The sequence below is a fragment of the Gymnoscopelus braueri genome (genome assembly GCF_963280865.1).
Source record: "Gymnoscopelus braueri genome assembly, chromosome: 9".
Lineage (NCBI taxonomy): Eukaryota > Metazoa > Chordata > Actinopteri > Myctophiformes > Myctophidae > Gymnoscopelus > Gymnoscopelus braueri.
In genome coordinates, this window is record NC_137610.1 from 45,283,792 (window position 1) to 45,305,063 (window position 21,272).

The window sequence follows — 21,272 nt, forward strand, 5'->3', positions numbered from 1 at the left end:
TAAATGTGACATTTGTGACTTTTTAAAGTAGGAAAAAAATAACCTTTTTTCAAAATATAGCACTAAATATCGCTACATGGCCAGAGTGACAAGCAAATTACTTCAACTTGGCAAGTTTTTGAGCCATGATTGGAGCGAGGCTCTTTGAAATTAAAAGCTACTGTATACACACGTATAGAAAAGCAAAAGTTCTAGTTATGGTTTACTATTTATAGGTAGGTGTGTCTGTCACAGTTTTAGTCTATAGATTACTGATATTTTCCACAAATATTTCCTGGTCATTTTCTGCAAATATGTGGTTACACCATTTGAACATTTCTGGCACATTCTGTAATAGTCATTTTAAAAAGTATTTTCAAATGACACGAAACCAACATGACTACAAAATGTACACTGTAACAAACCTGATGCATGCCTTTAAAATAAGATTTTTAAATTTGTCATCTTGTCAACCCCATTTTGTCACTGACCGATTAACAGGAATATACAATGAAGTGTCAATGAAGCAGTGTGTTCATTCAGCATTACTAATGTACAACATACAGTATACATAAACATTTTAATGTAATTGTACAGTTGTGTTAATACAAATGTTTACAATCATTTGCCATACTAGGTTGGTAATACTGTTGTAATGTTATGATGAAATAAACACAATACTGCCATATAACCAACATGGGGTTATTTTTTAATGTAAGTTTTTCAATGAAAGCATGAATTCTATATTATCATTTAAAATGTTTCAGTTTCATATAATTTTCCATACTTAGGCATTACAATCTCCCTGAATGGATTGAAATAGCATTGAAATATCAACATGCATTTCAGAGAAACATGAATGAAATCAACAAATGAACTTTGTTTTTACAATCTAAAAAAATAACTCAAATCCTCAAACATATTGACATTTGTATTGTAACCTGTCCAATACCACAACAATGTAATGCAATATGATCTTATAAAAAAAGAAACATTAAATACCACAGCAACAATGCGATCAATATGATTATATACACACATCGTCACTGTCGGAACCTTGCATCTCCATTATTTCAACTTTTTACGTTTTCTTTAATTTTTTTTGTAATTTAATGCCCTAATAAATGTGTGGGTTGTGTGTGGGGTTTATAAATATTTAACCAATGAAAAGTATTAACAAGAGCTGGTGACTAAATAATAATTATTGGAACACATATAATTTTTTCCATTTCCTTAACAGTAACTGTTTTGGACATACAAGGTTTCCACCCGACAGCGACGATAATCAATAGCACAACAATGTGATCAATATGTACTATAGGAGGTTAGTAGTGTTCTAATCATAGTAGCAGTTGATCCCATCCATATCAGGTGGGGGGAGGGGGGGGGGTTCTCACTACAATTATTTGACAGCTTTAGTTACTTTGCAGATTTATATTATAATACAAAATATACATTAACCACTTAAGCGTTGTTTTATACTTAGGCTATTCGAGAAGAAAAAAAAACGTTTAAAAAGTTTGAAACGTTTTGAAACATTTGAGTACTTTTACTTTGGTACTGTAGGTATAGTTTAATTCCAGTGCTTTTTATACCTTTTACTCGAGTCAAATTTTGAATACAGGGCCTTTTAATTGTAACAGAGTATTTTTTATATTGAGGTATTGCTACATTGTAAGCTCTCTCCACCACACAGCCTGATTAGAAAGGTGAGCTGACCTTGAAGCAACGCCACTTTTCAGGTGATAAACACTATTTATCATGGAAGCACAGCGATACTGCAGAGTCGTTAATATTCAACCCGGCTTTCGGTTCACTGGCCAAGTGCCAGCGGAGGTCAGGAATTGTGTCCTACCATCTAAAGCAGTGATTCTTAACCTTTTTCATTTCAAGTACCCCCCCATGCATTAGACCACGGACCCCCATTTGAGATGATTTTCTTCCTTTTTAAAAAAAAATCTCTGGGACCCCAATCTTCAACACTGTAGCATGTCAATTTAACACTGAGAGTGTACACATGCCTCTGTACACTCTCAGAGTTACAGATCCATGAAAGGTCCATTTGGACCCCTGGAGTCCAACATTGAAAAACAGTGATTTAGATCACTGTGTCTCTAAGGAGGACAGCTATGTCTCTAGTCTTCTGGTGAAGGATTCACTTGTGTTTCTTCTGCTGCGTCTCTTTTGGTGATTTTCACCAATATGCCATTCTTAGGTCCCAGAGTGGTGAATGACTTCAGTGGCAGAGGATCCTGTACAAAGGAACAGCATAGGGACATTTGTGATGTACGTTAAGCATAACATGTTACTTTTAAACTTAAAAAACACCACGTATCATCTGCTATGATTTAACCACATGAACCCTAGCGTCCCTGTTCTGGGGGAGAACATTCGTCGAAAAGATTTGGTGTAGAGGGGAAAAAAGCAGCGGATCAAGTATAGAGCCCTCTATACCTAGTTTACTGGGGAGGTTAAAGGGACTGCACCATGAATTTGAACTCTTTCTTCTTTTTTATGTGTTTTTGGTCTCCCCTACCTCTCTTCTATCCCCAAAAATACCCCAGTTTGAACACTCAGGCTTTCACAGCAAATCTGGGGTTTTCTGTAAATTGGTCTCAAAACAGGCCAAACTGATTTGGTCCCTGACGTGACGTCAGGGTACAATCCCTCCCGTTTTTCAGTTCCAACCAAAAAAAATAAATATATATTCTTTTTCTTATTTTTTTAAATTGCTTTTTCCACACAGAACCAGGAGATAACATGCATACAAACTGGCTCAATAGCACCCGTGCCAAACAGGACAATGTGGTATTGCAGGTGAAAGTGCTTTATAAGCCAGGGAGAAGTTAGTTGGAATGAGTATATCTGAGGCTTGATTTAGGCTCAAACCTTTTGAAAAACGTTTGAGGGACATAAACAATATGATATTAAATATTATTATTATTTTTTAAATTCATGGTGTAGTCCCTTTAAGTAAGTATACTGTAGGGATGTAAAGGTGCAGTAAGTGATATTTCTTTGTTAAAATAAGTGTTAAATAGCTCTATATTTTGATAGTAATCCTTGCTATAGTGTTTGTTCAGTAACAGGGGTCTCCCTGTCTCTCCAGCTCTTTAATAAACAGAAAATACTTGTTCAGGTCAGGATACCAATTGTATCCAACCAGGAGAGAGAACTCATACAGGATACAGGATAAACAAGTGAAATGGGAAGTGATGACACAAAGAAGAGAGCAGACGAAATTGGTTCTGGAACACTATAAAATAAAAATCTTATTTTCTGTTTATTGTTACTGAACAAACATTCTAAGCAACGATTACCATCAGAATATAGATTAACAAAAACCCTTTTGGTTTTAACCAAAGAATATCCCTTACACTACTTTTAAGTGGTTAAAAACAAAAAAGAAAGCTAATCCTCTCTTAGTTCATGCATCATCGGCTTGAGGTTTCTAGAGATTAAAAATAAGGCGGCTATCAGCTCACCAATGTCTCAGAGCAGGTCACGACGTTGAACGTGCGGAACACGTGCACCAGGGCCATCTTCATCTCCAGCTGGGCCAGCCTCATCCCGACACAGCTGCGGGGGCCGGCCCCGAACGGCAGGTACACAAACGGATGCCTGTCAGCCTTGGCCTCGGCCGTGAACCTGGGGAAAAAACCAACACACGCTATTGTTTGTTTATGTGTTTATTTATACGGATTTATCCCCATTAGCTGACGCCTTAACGTCAGCTAGTCTTCCTGCCTGGGGTCCAAGACATTAACCCATTAAGACCTGAGGCGATTCTTAAAAATGTTTTCAAAATCCTAACAGTTTTTTGAAAAAAATCGGAAAAAAAAGTTTTCAAGATTTTTCAAAAATAGCAGATCTACAAGCTCGTAGCACGGCACTCGGTGCCGCGCTATGAGCTTGTATATCTGCTATTTTTGAATAGCCAAAGCAATCGTAAAATGACACACGGATGCGTTCCCGGTCTTAATGGGTTAATATACTTAGCAACAATAGAACATATTACAATCACAGAATATCACAAAAAAATTACTAAAAACAACAACAAATAAAAACCAATGGGGATACAATAGATATAAAAAGTAGCACTATCAATCTGGTAGGTAAGAAAGATTTTATTGTATGTATGTTTTGAGTGTACAGTATAGTCTAAGTTTCCTTTTAAAACAGGCTTTTTCTTTGGTGTTACGAATATAATTTGGAATACTATTCCATAGTGCAATTGTCTAAAATTGGACTTTGGTAAAGGTAAAGTTATCTGTCCACCTCTCGCCCCACAAGTGGAATATGTGTGGATATTTGAGCAGTAAGTTATATTATTATAATTTTAAAGTTTGGATGTGGGCTACATTCAAACACATCCAAGGACAAAGTAACAAACAAACAATTTTCAGTTCATTTATTTGTCATGATGGTGTCCCACCTCTCAGGGATGAAGCGCTCAGGCTCCGGCCAGTACTCTGGGTCGTGGTGCAGGGAGCCCGCTGGGATCTCCAGAGTCACTCCTTTGGGAAGGAACTGACCGTTGATCACACAGTCCTGGTCAATGTCCCGTGCATACCTGCAGGAAAACACACACACGCCTCAATAAAACATGTCCCCTGCATGCTGCATGTTCTCAACTGGGACTGTGTATTGTGTTGATTTATAATGTAGACATTTTATATTTCAAATTTCCCAAACATCAGATTTTACATTAAACTGGACTGTTAGTATGTGATTATTATGTCATTATTAGCCTACTTCCCAGGGAAAGAAAAAAAAAGCCTGTTAAGATTATAAGTAGAATTGTGTATGGATGTCAGGCCCTGTCACATCAGGCCCCTCTCATAGCATTGAATGGTAGGGCTGTCATGGCCCTGTCATAGACCCTGTCATATTACCATGGTACCGCTGTTACCACGGTAACATGTGATACCATGGTATATAATACCGATGAATTAATTTCCACAACACAAGTCTATGAAGCATCTATGAAATCTATGAAAAAAAGTATTCAATCAATCAATCAATCAATCAATCAATCAATCCTCCTACCTGAATCCAGGAGGGTAGAGACGCAGGGCTTCAGATATAACCATGTCTAAATACTTCAGCTCATGGATATTGGTGTAGTCTGGTGACTCCTGCAACACAATGGAAAACAACAAAACAAACCACATTATGTGCTTGTTTCAACAAGTCTGGTACACAGGTCATTATAGTTTTTAACGTTTTTCATTGGTTTTTAATTTTTATTTAGCTCTTTTTTTAACAATCTAGTTTTTTTTAAAAATTATAATAATCCTGGTGGTAGAAATAAGTGCATAATGGGCTGCCATTCAGGGCACATGTTGCACTTCCCCCTATCGCCTGCAGAGAGCAGCAACGCGCCATAATATTCATCCATCAGCAACATCTTTACAGTCCCTCTCCTGTTAAAACTGTACACATGCTCTCATGTTGAGGTAAAAAATACAGCACCACGATAATACAAAACTTCAAATTCTATATACAGTGAGATTTACATAATTTTGTCTGACCGTTGCCGTCACATTTTCATTGGATAATGTCACAGCACTTCAAATAATATGTAGCGTTTTATATCTTACACTTATAAACTTATACTTATACTTATACACTTTTAAAAAGCACTGCAATGCAGAATGCCCGCAACACTCCAGATTAAACAACAGTCTCAAGGTGCACGACTCAACAACATCATGAAAGTGAGGAAACAGCCAGGAAATGCACAGTAAACGTCCTTTTCACATAGTTTTATTTGACCCGTCCACGGACAGAGCAACGGACACGTTTCAACCTAACAGGTCTTCCTTACACTTATTATACCTCACATATTTCATTTTTCCATGTGTCTACGGGCAAGGCACCAGGTCACATTCGTTGCTGTATAGGAACATACAATCCTCAGTGTTCATTTAACTTGTCTCTGAGTGTGTACAAAATAGAACCAAACTGACCCTTAGTGATATTTTTTGATTAGGGACAGGTCGATTTTTAAAGAAGGGTACCCCTGGAGAAAATGTATGTGCCCTGATCTAAAATGGCATGACCCTCCCTTTGACAAAAAAAATAAATCAATGACCCTCCCCAAGTGATTAAAAAAAAAAGATGAACCCTCCCCGCCTAGGAGTGTCACGATATATTGTCCCACGATATAGCCTATCATGGTTTTAAAATGTGACGATAGGTATTGTCATGATGTCATACTGTATCGTAATATTTTTTTTGTTATTAAAACACTTTCCTTTTTTTTTTGCCTATGAAAGTTATAGGAGTTCTTACTGTATGGTGTATGATATGAAATGTAAAGCTTATCATAATCACAGTAATTATTAATCATGTCTTCCATCATATTCAAGGTATTTTGGAGAAACAGACTCCAGTCACTTTCAGTTTAAAGCACTGCTGAGAGGAGGTGTTGTGGGTCAGCTGATGCTCGTTGACGCTCGTTAATCAAAGCAATTATGCCTCTGCACTCTCAAATAGGCCTACATCTAATCTAAGATGGTTTACATGGTATTATACTGTATCTGGTATTATAGATTTTTTTGAGCTGTTGGAAATAACTAGGCTGCACTTGGTTGGTAAAGTCCAGATGACAAGAATATGAGGTTTGTGGAATTTATAGTCATGCATTGTTATATTATATTATTTGTTATATTAGTCTATCTGTCCTCTGAAACAATGGGTTTATAGTTAGTGAGAACTTCACTTCTCCCTTAAGCTTGCACAAATGTATTTATTTGTGTGTACAAAGCACTTTGTAATTGTTTTTTAAAGTGCTTTATAAAGTTAGTTTAAACTAAAGATGATGGCCAATGTTGATGATACATGAGAAAAGAACATTAATAATGTATCATATCGATATCATATGCCCAACATCATGTATTGTATCGTGAAATTAGTGTATCTTGACACCCCTAACCCTCCCCATCATCCCCGTCCGATGTTTTGCTTTCCACATTACTGTAGTCAGTCTTGCTAAATGCACAGTGTAGTATCTGTAGTAGTGGTAGCAGAATGGATAGTGTTCTCAACTTCGATGTGGGAAACCCATTGAATCCTGTTCAGATTGAAGAAAGTTGAGTATTTGGTAACAGTAGTCAGAGCTGGCCCTGAGGAATTTGATGCCTATATAGGCAGCATTTTACCTGGTGCCCCCCCCCCATAGCCTATTATTTAATAATAAATAAGGCTATTTCACAAACACAAATAACTAGGACACCGTGTAAATTACAAAAGCCAAATTACAATTATTTACATTTACATTTTTGGCATTTAGCAGACGTGATTTACAGTAAGCAAGATAAACTCAGTAATCTAGGATCATAGATAAACCAATAACCTATCATCAGTCTAAACATTATAATGATATAAAAAATAAAAAAAAGTATGTACATTGAAACTATACACACACTTAGGATGCCAGGTCAACAATGACCTGGCATCTGTCTAAATAAAATGCTATCTAAATTACATTTTAACGTTTGCATAAGACTGCATGGTCATCAAGGCTAGAACATTTAAAACAAAACTATTATATATTAATATTAATGAATTTGTATTTGTATTTCTGAGTAGATAGAAAGGTGTTTTATTATCTCCTGGAATAGAGAGAGAGAGAGAGAGAGAGAGAGAGAGAGAGGACCTCTGAAAGTCTTATTAAAGAAATGTAACTTAACGTGCTGTACTGCACGTCATTGCCATTCACGTGGCCGTTGCATGTGCATTTTGCACGCATATTCACGTCATGTACTTTCTGTACCATGAAATTATAAACCGGTTTCTGCACATACCTAGGGATGTACAGTATGCAGCACTCCTTAAATGATCTGGAATGTACCCTTCTAACAATACAGATCGATTTATTTGCATATTGAAACAGATTTGAAATGTCAAACATGTCAAGCCTCTGACGTTTTTACATGTAGTTCATCATGCAACACGTGTGTGTTCCGCCCTCAAATTCTTCTTATGGAGGCCATCACCCCTGCCCGCACACACGCGTTAAAGTCTATTTAAGTTAATGTAAATATATATTAAGTTCTAAATAAAAACGGGTTTCACTCCCACTCTTTTTCCCCACTGTTGACCACTGTTTTGCTGTACTAAAAAGGTATATAAAAAACGGACTATTTTATCAATTCAAAATTGCATGACCCTCCCTTGGATTCAAAGTAGAATTGGCTGACCCTCCCTTGGACTAAAATTAGAAAGGCATGACCCTCCCCTATTTTCCTCCAGGGACCCCCCTCTGTAAATTTCGACTGGTCCCTTAACACATTGAATGCCAGTCGCGTAGATCTACGCGAACCTATTTAAAGCCGCAGCGTGCCAGTCGCGTAGATCTACGCGAACCGCCGATTCCCATTGAAAGTGCCCCAGGTGCACTTTCCGATTTTTTTTTATCCATTTCCGTTTCCGGTTTCCGGTCGGAAACGGAATTATTCGGGTTCCGTTTTTTTCGATCGTATCCGCTTCCTGTCTGGGATCCTGTTTAAAACTCGATTTTCTCGGTTGTTGTTTTTCTCCTCGCTGATCACTGTTTAGCGTTGATCGGCTGTATCTTCAAGATGGCGGCTCGCATTTGGAAACCAAATGAACGCGCACTTTTAACTTATTTAGCGAGGTCTGTGGCGACATGAAAAAAACAAAAAAACAACAATAAAACGCTGGCACTGGTGAGTACATTATGAGATTAAACTCTGGCATGGAATGTGTTAAAACAAAAAAAAAAAGTTAAAAAAGGTTAAAGCTCTATATTGTGATAGTAATCATTGCTATAGAGTGTTTGTTCAGTAACAGGAGTCTCCCCGTCTCTCCAGCTCTCAGAAAATACATTTTCAGGTAGGTGACAACATTTCAGCCAATCAGGAGAGAGTACCCATTTATCAGCGTAATTTTTTTTATAGTGTTGCAGTTCCAATTTTGTCCGCTCATTTCTTGGTGTCATCAGTCCCAATTTCACTTGTTTAATCTGTATCCTGGCTGAGTTCTCTATCCTGATTGGATAAAATTGGTATCCTGACCTGAAAATGCATTTTCGGTTTAAAAAAAGAGCTGGAGAGACATGGAGACTCCTGTTACTGAACAAACACTCTATATAGCAATGAATACTATCAGAAAATAGAGCTATTTAACACTTATTTTAGCCAAAGAAAATCACTTACCCTACCTTTAAGTTAACACTCAGGAATATATACTGTGTGACCAACAAATGGATTGTGATATTGTCTCTGTCGGGTGGAAACCATGTCCAAAACTGTTACTTTTCAGGATTAAAATTCAAACGCATCAAAAGTAGCAGATCTACAAGCTCAAAACGCGTCGCTTCGCGCCCCGTTTCAAGCTTGCGGATCTGCTACTTTTGACGCGTTTGTGTGACGCTGTTAGTATGATCAATTAGAGGGTTAATTTACGACGAAACACACAAAAGTTAGAAATACGGTGATAATAAGAGGTTTCTGCCCGACAGCAACGATTATATATGTTTTGCATAGGAGACGGGAGTGCAGAGAGCTTGAAGGTCAGTATCAGGGCCAAGCCACTCGCTGCCACACTGTGACGTCTGTCCTTGGGGCGTGTGTGTGTTTGTGTGTGTGTGTGTGTGTGTGTGCGTGCGTGCGACGGCGGTGGCGGTGGCGGGCCCTATTGTCTGGCAGCTGGCCCCCTGCTGTCACTCCTCATCAGGGTGGCAGTGGCACGCAGTCCCAGAGGGGACTGACGTGTCCCTAATGAGCGCTAAGAGGCCCTATTGCCCGCTCTCTCTCTCTGCTTCAGCACATATTACAGCTCTGTGCAGTCTGTCTGCACCCTCCTGGCCTGGTCTGGTCTGGCCTTTTGTCAAAGAGACCCTCTGGGCCAGTGATGGAAGAATTACTCACATTATACTATACTATATCACATTATACCACCTTGTACTCAGGGTTGCCAGATCTGCTTATTATAATTTCCCTGCAAGATTTTATTTGAAAATAGCCGATCTACAAGCTCACAACGCGTCGCGATGCGACGCGTTGTGAGCTTGTAGATCTGCTATAGACTGAAAGAACGAGCCCAATCTATGCTTCACATAGATTGGTGAAGCAATAGGAAGCGCCGCACGAATCCGGGCGGCTGGGTTTGGATCCGCCCTTCAAGACCATCGATTGGGCTCGTTCTTTCAGTCTATTGTTGACCTGGCATCCTATAGTGTGTATAGTTTCAATGTAGGCTGATGATACGTTCTTGGTTTACATATGTATCAGTTATTATTCGATTATTGGTTTACTTAAGTATTACTGTAATATTAGATTACTATTTCTATGCATTTGCTGTATAATTGATGTATTATTGATGTATTATGATGTATTATCTTGTGTCCTTGCTTACTGTAAATCGCTCTGGATTAAGAGCGTCTGCTAAATGTCTAAACTGTAACTGTAACTGTATAAAATAATCTGGAGTCAAAGTACAATATTTTCCTCTGAGATGTACCGATGGTCCACGGGGATATTGCAAATATAACATTAATATTGTTTTAAAATAAAGCCAAAATAAAACCTTGAAAAAAAATGACTTTTCATTGTGATACCGGTAGATAAAACAAATCAAATATACTATGTTAGTTCCTCTGATCCAAGCCACCATCGACCATCAGATGGGTGGGGCCCCCAATACCTTTTTTACACTCCTTTTTTATCCCGAAAAGGTTGAGAACCACACCGTCACCACTGATGTCACAGACCGGCCACATGGAAGTCACAGCGTTAACTAGAGCCCATGTTAATTCAAGGGGAGACAGCGGATCATCCGTGTGGTCGGGAGGAGCATTTGTATTCCGATGACACGGTGTCCTAATTATGCAGATTCAATGACAATCACTTATCCTGAGTCCTTTGGGGGCATTAAACAAAGCTGACTCTACAAGTCGGCAGCATGGGAATGCATGTGTGTGTGTGTGTGTGTGTGTGTTTGTGTGTGTGTGTGTGTGTGGGGGGGCACACACGTGCTTAAAGGAGTAGTTCACCCCAAAAATTTACTCACTCCGTGATGAGTTGAATACAAGGATAATTTTTGGTCTGTATAACATTCCTTTATGGTGAATGAAGAATCCAAAATACTTGATGAATTGAAGTAAATTGAGATTTACAGCATTAAAACTATATATAAAAATCTGGTTATAAGCTCCGCTCAAAACAATGCTTCACCGTAAAAGAATGTTATACAAATGAAAATGATACGTTCAACTCATCGCGGAGTAAATGATAGAAGAAAAACTCATTTGTTTTGCGTGAACTACTCCTAAACTCCAGCATTCGTATTCTGCGGGAAACCTTCGCAGAAAGCAGCTTGTCAATCAGCCGTTTTTGCGAAGATATTTAACCCTTTGAGACGGGAACGCATCTGTGTGTCATTTTAAGATTCATTTGGCTATTCAAAAATAGCAGATCTACAAGCTCATAGCGCGGCACTCGGTGCCGCGCTATGAGCTTGTAGATCTGCTATTTTTGAAAAATCGTGAAAATGTGTGCAAATCTTTGAATATATAATTTTTAAAGCGAGCATTATAGCTCATAGCGCAGCACTCAGTGCCGCGCTATGAGCTTGTATATATGCTATGTTTTAATAGCCAAAGAAATCTAAAAATGACACACAGATGTGTTACCGGTCTTAATGGATTAACGTAGAGCAAAAACAGAAACGACACAAGTATAAAGCCCTGAGGGACACGGTCAACAATGTATGGGGTTAAATCAAACGGTATCATTCGGCTCTATGGGGGGGGCATGGGAACGGACCACCAGAGGTGTGTGTGTGAAGGTCCATCAGATTACGCGTCTACTAGTGTTGTGTGCGTGTCAGCTCTTTAGCCGACAAATGCTCCCCATGGTCGCCGGAGCGAGAAACCAACCAGAGGCAAAAAACACACACTCCCTCTCACAAGTACAGGCTAGAAAAACACCAACACATGCTTCACATGAAACACACACACACACACACACACACACACACACACACACACACACACACACACACACACACACACACACACACACACACACACACACACACACACACACACACACACACACACACACACACACACACACACACACACACGCACACACACACGCGCACGCACACAATGTGCTGAGAGGAGCAGATGGACTCTGGTCAAAGAGGAAGGGTTAACTATAGTAGGTCGTGTTTACCTAACCTTAACCTTGAACCCTATAGCGTCCCCATTCTGGGGGCGAACATCCAGCCAAAATAGCCGATCTTGTGAGCTTGTAGATTGGCTATTTTCGCAGGAGATTTAATGTGGGAGGGAAATACTAGCAGACCTAGTAAAGAGCCTTGGGGGACCCCGGTCGACTAAGTACTGTAGAGTTTAAAGGGATAGTGACTTTTTTCCTATCGATTAGTCATCCCATGGAGACTTGAATTCATTAATATTTTTTAGTTTTTGTCGCATTCCTAAGCCAATAATTTGATAGCCTGAGGCTACGAGCTCAATCCATGGTCTTGAAGGGCGGACCCAAACACAGCCGCCCGGATTTGTGCGTGGCTTCCTATTGCTTCACCAATCTATGTCCCCGCCTCCCCTCCCCTCCCCCCCTCGGCCTGTGCACGGAGCACGCTGACGTCACCAAATTTAGAGCGACGCCCCTCTGCACTCTGATTGGTTAGGAGATAACAAGGTCCAAGACCATCGTTCCTGCATGGCTCCCCCAGGCTTTTTTTCTTTTGTAACAAAAAAAAAAGCCTGGGTTTCCGAGGCTAATAATTTGATGACCGGCAGCAGTACACAAAGAGTCTCCTTTGTGTCTCCTACCGCTGCCTACGGTCCACTAGTCAAGTTATTGGCTTAGGAAAAAAAACCAAAATATTCATGAATTCAAGTCTCCATGGGGTGACTAATCGATAGGAAAAAAATATTTTTTTGGGTGAACTATCCCTTTAAGTGGTTTAATGTCCTTTATCTAAGTGTTCAGAGAGACAGAGAGAGAAGTGATAGAAAACAGAAAGAGAGACTGGCAGGTAAAAAAATTAAAAGAAAGAAGGAATCCTGTGGATCTCTCAGGATCTACATGTGAACGGAATGGCTCCCATGTGGATCTGGGACTTTGTGTGACCAGTCTGGAAATTTGCCTTAGGGCTTTATTGTGTTTTTTATCCTCAGTGATATTGTGTCTGCTGTATGGGTGGAACACAATTATATAATTCAAGTTAAATATTTAAAAAAAGCATAAAACATACAGTATGTGGAAAGAAAATGCTACTTATGTGGCCTACTGGCAGTGTGCACAGGAAATGTGGCGCTTTAACCCATTAAGACCTGGAATGCATCTGTGTCACTTTAGATTTCTTTGGCTATTCAAAAATAGCAGATATACAAGCTCATAGCGCGGCACCAAGTGCCGCGCTATGAGCTTGTAGATCTGCTATTTTTGAAAAATCTTGAAACAAATATTTTTAGATTTTTTTCCAAAAACTGTTAGGATTTAGATTTTTTTAAAGAATCGCCTCAGGTCTTAAAAATAGATATAGACCAAAGCTGCACTATGTAACATTCCTGTTCTACCCCGGATTTGAACACGGGCCTCCTGCCTAAGTGCTGATATGTTTTACCACTGAGCTAATAGGGCCTGCCTGATTGCTCTGGGGAGGAAATTTGAATTTTGATCCGAATCCGTATCAAACCAGAAACAGGATTGTGTCAAAGGTTGTGTCCAACCTATGACACAGGATGTAAATGTCTCAATAGAAGAGCAGGGAGACCAAATACAACCACCCCAATGGTATCAAGTCATATTGTATTAACATACAACGTACCATACAGATGGGATGTAATAACATTGTATTCACATTTCACACACACACACACACACACACACACACACACACACACGCACACGCACGCACACGCGCACACACCCATTTACCATTTTTACATAACCCATTTAATCTAACGCATCTGTGTCGTTTTATATTTGAGCTATAACCATTATTTTATACTTTGGCTATTCAAAGACAGCAGATCTACAAGCTTATAGCTACGAGCTTGTATATCTGCTATTTTTGAAACTTCTTGTGAACATTATTTTGTGCAAATCTTTAAATATATATTTTAAAAAAAACTCAAATCTTTGCTTCTGGAGGTCCCTGGAACAAAATATTTGACAAATGTTTGCTTAAAAAAATACACATTTTCACGATTTTTCCCAAAAAATAGCAGATCTACAAGCTCATAGATCTGAGCACCAAGTGCCGCGCTATGAGCTTGTATATCTGCAATTTTTGAATAGCCAAAGAAATCCAAAATGACAGAGCTGCGTTCCCGAATTGAACGGGTTAACATAATACTTTGTCAAACGTCTGTGTAGTATGAACCAAACAATCACGTATTTTCTCCCTTTTTACAATACGTCGTTTTTTGCCATTGGACCAATGTATTTTGGCCTTTTAACCCATTAAGACCTGGAAGGTATCTGTGACACTTAAATGTCTTTGGCTATTAAAAAATAGCAGATATACAAGCTCATAGCGCGGCACCGAGTGCCGCGCTATGAGCTTGTATATCTGCTATTTTTGAAAAATCTTGATTATTAATTTTTTTGAAAAAAGAAAAAAAAAAAATTGGATTTAGAAAACATTTTAAAGAATTGCCTCAGGTCTTAATGGGTTAAACAAGCATGTGGACGCAGGCCAGGCCAGGCCAGGCCAGGCCAGGGATGCGTTCATGGCTCAGTCTCCCCTGGGACATAAAATGCACAATATTTCAGGTCTGATAAGCGTTACATCCCCCAGACGGCACGCAGCCCAGACAAGGAATAACAAAGGCAGCTGGAGCGGCACTAAGCTACTAATGGAGAGACTATCTGGAGAGGCATGGAGGATGGGGGGTCTTTCTGGCCGTCCGGGGTGGTCACCAGAGGGCACTGAGAGCCAGGAATGAAGCATGATAAAGGCCCCTCCTCGCGCCCCTTCCCCTTCCCCTTCCCCTCCCCTCCCCCCTCGCTCCCTCCAATCTCCTATTCAGACAGCCTCGAGCCACTGGGTGTCAAAGTTTAGTATATTGTTGCTGTCGGGCAGAAACCTTGTATCTCCATATTTCTTTTTTTAAATTATTTTTCCCGTAAATGAATGCCTTACTTTGTCATACTAAAGTGTCGCACAAAAGCAAAAATAGCCGATCTACAAGCTCACAACATGTGAAAACGTGTTTTTTTCTGAAAAGTACCAGTTTTCAATATACAAGGTTTCCGACCGACCGACACAGCGGGGCAATATGGCTGGGAGAGAAATCTGAAAGCAATATTGCAAAGACGAGGGGCAGCCATGTGTGTGTGAATTGAATGCACTGTCAGACTCTCTCTGGCTTTCCTCCTTCCCCCCTTTCAAGATAGACTGCTAGAGGACACTTGCGCACCCCTTCAAAAAGCCATTTGAAGGGGTCTCTCTCCGTGGGAGCGCGGTCCATGGCCGTAGGACAACCCTTTAGAGGGGGGGCCCACTAACAGCCTTGCCGTAAAAGTAGTTTATTTTTGTTTAACCACTTTTTCGGCTGACACCATCGTGTGATGGAAATAGCAGATTTGTATGCGGCCGAGTCACATAAAAAGCTACTTTTGCGTGACACTACTTCTACAATGACGTAGGACATTTTCATGTCTAGGGACCCACTGACTCAGTTCAAGAGAGAAATTCTCACAACACCAAATTGCGAACGGGTCTACAGGTCAGGTACTGGACTAATTAGGCTATAATCGCATTTATAATGCACTATAAAGCACTTATAAGGCTTCATAACACTCATTATAACTACGATACCATACAGTTATAAAGTGTCTCTTTATGCGCACTGTATGGCGTGCTATATATACTGCTCAAAATAATTAAGGGATCAAAGTGTTCCCTACATTTCTTTGAGCAGTGTATGTGTGCTATTTTGCTGAGCTTATAAGGCATGACCAGCACTTATAATACTTCATAAACCTTGTTATAAGTCGTCATGCATAATTGTAAACATTTATTATTAGTGTTATGAAGCCTTATAAGTGCATTATAATGCATTATAAATGTGATTATAATGCATTATAGACCCATCTTTTAGTAAAGTGTTCTCCCATTTATATGCTTTGGAAACTTTACCAAACCAGTGGATAGCCAGTCATTATGGCATAAAAAAACAATACGTTGAAGGGTAACTTTAGGTCTGGTAATGATGCACTGTGCATGATCACATTATGTATAGGCTACTTTACATTATTTCAGACCATTTTCCACCTTTACTTTTTCACATTTAGATTTATATGTATTTTTTGCCAATTTCACATCGAGGTTGCCCAGACTTCTCAGGTGCCCACTCTCCCTTTATCCTTTGACAAGACAAACCTCTGCATAATTACAGGTCCTATCCTAATAATGACAAGAGCAAAAAAAAAACCTGTCTGAGGTTTGATGTCTGGTAATTGCGGCGGGAGACACACAGTCGAGGAAAAACTAACAAAGTCTCCGACGCCCCTGCCTTCCAACTGCCATCACCTCGAAAACAAACACTCCGTGAACCACATAAGAACACGTCAAAATAGCCTTCTAAAAAGCCACATCATCGCGCGATGATTTCAACACGAGCCTATTTGAATAATGCCTGGCGAACGTTCAAAGGAGGAGCGCATCGCAAACTCAAAGGGAGGCTGGGGCCCCATTATGGAGCCGTCGTCGTGCCGCTTAATATCAACCTCTCTCTCCTCTGTGAAATGACATTCATTAAAAGCGGTCTGAAAAAGAGAAAGAAAGTGGGGGAAAAAAGGAAAGAGAGCTTGGCTTGCAGCTCGATCTCTTATCAGCCTTCGCATAACTGCCCGTGTGTCCTTATTTCTGCTTCAATCCCATTCTATCCATTAATTACCCAGCAGCCCCATTTGATTCAGAAAAAAAAACAAGCCAATTAAGCCTCATTTATGCTCCGTCGCACGACGGTGTTGCACGCCGAAAACAACCGACCTACAAGCTCACGGCGCGTCGTGTGAGCTTGTAGGTTGGTTGTTTTCGGCCCTGCGACACCGTCATGCGACGAAGGTCGCTCCAAGCATCAATTCGCCTTACACACGGTGAAAACAATCATGTCAGCTGTGTGTGGCATGGCCCTTCTTATTCCACGAGTGCTTTAATTGTCTCTGGGTCTGAGAGCTCTTTTGTCCCGGTCCGTCTCCCCCCTCCTCCCCAGGTGATGCCTGCCTTTGCCTTCCTTCCTGCATGCGCCTCCCCCCTCCCCCCTCCCCCTTCGTCCCACAAAAACCCCCAGCTGTAGCTATAACCTGCCTTATTTACATTACTATTATCTGTATTTGAATTGTGACCGAGGCCTGTAGCAGAGGGACATAGGGTGTAGACAGACAGACAGACATATAGGCAGACAGACAGACAGACAGACAGACATCCTTAATCGCCCCATCGCTCTCGTTCTCGTATCCAGCTGGGTTGCTATGGAGATGATTTATTTTGATTACTGTGTCTATTGCCCTTAGGGTAATAATTTACTGCCCTTGGGGCAGTGATTTACAAAAAAAACACAAAAAGTTAAAATATGGAGATAAGAGGTTTCTCCCCGACAGCAACGAGCAAAGCAAAAGTACCTAAAATGTGTACCTAAGTACAGTACTTCAGTACATGTACTTAGATTCTTTTCAGCTCCCAGTGACGGTGATGCAGCACTTCCCACGACACCAGAAGAACGTGCAGGTATCTGAAGGCGGCGCAATGACAAAGACGCACGGTTAAAAGTTACGTTTTGGTCCTCTCAAAACCCCCAAAGAAAACACGAGAGAACAGAACGGCAGAACAAATAGAAGGGGGGGGGAATACCAAATTCAGCCTGCCTCTCTGTTCTACTTGAGGTAATTATTCTGACCGCCAAATTGTTAATTAGTTTGACTAATTGCTGAAGGTGTTGGAAGGGGGATTGATTGTGTTCTTATCATCTGGCAGGGAGCCAGACTGGAGAGAGAGCGAGAGAGAGAGAGAGAGAGAGAGAGAGAGAGAGAGAGAGAGAGAGAGAGAGAGAGAGAGAGAGAGAGAGAGAGAGAGAGAGAGAGAGAGAGAGAGAGAGAGAGAGAGGGAGGGAGAGAGGGAGGGAGGGAGGGAGAGAGGGAGGGAGAGAGGAGAGAGAGAGGAGAGAGAGAGAGAGAGGGGAGGGAGAGAGGGAGGGAGGGAGGGAGAGAGGGAGGGAGAGAGCGAGAAAGAAAGACAGAGACAGACAGAAAGACAGTGAGATTAGAAAGAAAAGACAGAGACAGATAGTGAGAGAGTGAGAGAGAAAGACAGAGATGCATTGAGAGAAAGACAGGAAGACAGAGAGAAAGAGAGAGAGAAAGAGAGGGGGAGAGAGAGAGAGAGAGAGAGAGAGAGAGAGAGAGAGAGAGAGAGAGAGAGAGAGAGAGAGAATGTAAACCTCTGGGTCAGTGTGGTTGGGCGGTTCAGGTTCACTATCCGGCCAAACCTTAAGCCATCATTCTGCAGGCGTGGGACGGCAGCCCCGCCCCCCCCCCCCCCCACAATGCAAAGCAATTAAGATCATGATTTGAATGGCAAAGAAACCACACAAAGCTACCTGGCCGGCGTACAAGTACAGCACATTTGCACATAGAAGCCTATCAGCTTTTATGTGCCAAACAGGGCCAGGGGACGGTCCTGTGTGTGTCCCAGAGGAAGGGCACAAACAAAGCAGCATGGTCCCCAGAGGGACTGGAGACCAGTGGTGGAAAGTACATATCGTTGTGTGCTTTTGGGAAGAAACCTCTTTATCTCCATACTCCATCACCAGTAGAATTTGAGAAATGAGAAATAAGACTTTGTGGGGACAATGTTCCTGGTCCTCCTCACAAGATAAATGTTTAGTTTTATGGTTAAAGCAGATTTGGGAGGTGGGGAGGGGGGGGGGGGGTAGGCTTACAATTGGGAAAATATTCAGGTTGGGGTTGGGGTTAGTGTTAGGATTAGGCATTTAGCTTGTGAGTTTGCAGCTATTTTCTGCCTTAGCGTTAGGGTTAAAAATGTCCAAAAAGTTGAAATAAAAATGGCATTCATACAATCACCATCGTCTAAAATGTTAATTGATTGATTGAAAATTGTATTAGGCAAAAGAATGTAAAACAACACAGTTACATTTATAATGCTTTTGTCTAAAAGGTCCGGCCAAAAAAGTCCTTGCGGATTTGTTTCCATTGGGGTCCTTCAATTAATTTCATAGACAATGTCTTGTGAATGTCTTCACAATTATAGTAATATACAATGTGTGTGCGTGTGTGCGTGTGCGTGTGTGATATTCTGTGTATATTCTGTGCTGGGGAGGCGCCGCGCCTATTTCAGCGGCCCTATTTCAGAGGACCGCGCAGTAAGCGAGCCGACCGGTGAAATCTGGCGGTCTGATTCTCGTTATCCATCGACAACGCCTGGGATCGGTGGCGGAACATGAGGCTTCTTCTTCCCGCCGGCACAGAAGAATGACCATTTCAATTACCGTGCGAGTGGAGACAGCTGACGTCTTCAGAATGGCCTCGCAGACGCACATTCATACAATCTGGGGACCTGCCAATGGGACGGACGCAGTAATGGACCTGGATAATAAATAATTAATAATAAATGAATGGTCTTTTGGTTGCTTTTTCTGAACTATTCAGTGCTGGGTAAAGTGTTTGAAAAAAAATCCCGAAAACATTGACACATTTTGAGCTCCTATCCACTACTTAGCCCATACAAAGAGCTTGAGGATCTGCTATATTTTTTTGAAAAATCGTGAACATTTGTGAAAAAATTGTGCAAGTGGCTCAGGAGGTAGAGCGGCCATCTTGGAATTGGAAGGTTCCTGTTTCAATACCTGGCTCCTCCAGTCCCGCCTGTGTGTCAAAGTGTCCTCGAGCAAAGACACTGAACGGGTGAGCAGGTCGGTGCCTTGCATGGTTTCCTTTGCGTTCGGTGTTTGCATATGATGCACATTGTAAAGTGCCTTGGATAAATGCACCATTTTACCATTTAGAGAGAGATAATAGTTAGATAGATAAAAACAGTGTTGGCTTTGATGCAGGGCTGGTCTGTAGACTGCAAGTGGGGAACTAGAGAGAAGGGAACTCTGCTGCTCTCACTGACTGATCCGCTGTTAGCGCTGAACGTTGCTTCTGCTTTCCAAACACATTATAATGACTGTGTCTGCCCCCAAAGGATCCCCTGTGTGATCTGGGATCACACAGGTAGAGCTGCTTGATCTAAAATAAACACTTGAACCCTAGCGTCGCTATTCTAGGGTGACTTTTGGTCAAATTAAAAGATCTACACAAACTCATAACACCTCGCACACGCGACCGGTTGTGAGCTTGGTTATTTTTGGCGGTTTCTAGTGTAGACTCTAGAGCAGAGGTCTTCAACGTTTTTAAGGCCAAGGACCCCTTAGCAGAGAGAGAGAGATGAAGCAGGGACCCCCACTACATATTGTAATTGAGTTGCAGATTAAACTTTTTCATAGATTTCATAGATAGCTTCATAGACTTGTTTGACAACGTTATCATCAGTGTTGTTTTTTCAATATTCAATATTTAGTTAACTTGACCTTTCATATTTTTTGGGCTAAAGTTCTCCTCAGAATAGGGATGCTAGGGTTCAAGTGGTTAAAAGAAATATTAAAAAAATCCTATCACACAAAGATTTGGCAGCCTCTCTGAGGCCCCTGACCCCCTGTCGAAGACCCCTGGTGTAGAGTGAAAAGTGTAGAGCCCTGGGGAAACTCCGGGCAACCATAGGGTTTAAGTAGCCTCGCGTAGCCAGACTTTCAGAGATGTAGGCCTACTGATAATGGTAGGCGGAGATAGGCAGAGATACCTGTTTGCCTGGCTATGCGAGACAATAGGGTTTATGGTTTCGCACGAAAATAGCGAACATAGCAGAGATACAAGAACACAACAACGCACCGCTATTTTTTGTGCTCAAAATAGAGAAGCCGGGTTGAGTGTTGACAAATTATACTACTTTCACCATCGTTATTCATATCAGTGGTTCTCAAATTGAGGTTCCAATTGGACCCTTTTACATGTCTGTAAGAACATGGAACATGGAACCAAGTGGACCCATAGAGTCCATTTGGTTCCATTTGTACACTCACAGAGTTATGGGAGTCTTTAGAAATTAAAAAGTTTGAGAACCACATGATTTTACTGTATGTCAGTGGTTCTCAACCAGTGGTCCGGGGACCACCAGTGGTTCCTGAGGGGGTTCTGGGTGGTCCCCAGCTAAATGATGGA

General features: G+C 41.0%; 1 protein-coding gene across 1 annotated transcript in view; it reads right to left on the reverse strand.

The window, feature by feature from the left end:
• Window positions 1–616: 616 nt before the first annotated feature.
• Window positions 617–21,272, reverse strand: part of tbxas1 (thromboxane A synthase 1 (platelet)) — a 150,153-nt gene continuing 129,497 nt past the window's right edge. The window contains exons 11-14 of the mRNA XM_080437859.1: window positions 5,029–5,117; window positions 4,415–4,552; window positions 3,465–3,627; window positions 617–2,231 (exon numbers count right to left, since the gene is read on the reverse strand). Coding sequence (XP_080293985.1) covers window positions 2,115–2,231; window positions 3,465–3,627; window positions 4,415–4,552; window positions 5,029–5,117 — 507 coding nt within the window. The 3' untranslated portion in view covers window positions 617–2,114. The remainder of the gene's footprint in view (window positions 2,232–3,464; window positions 3,628–4,414; window positions 4,553–5,028; window positions 5,118–21,272) is intronic.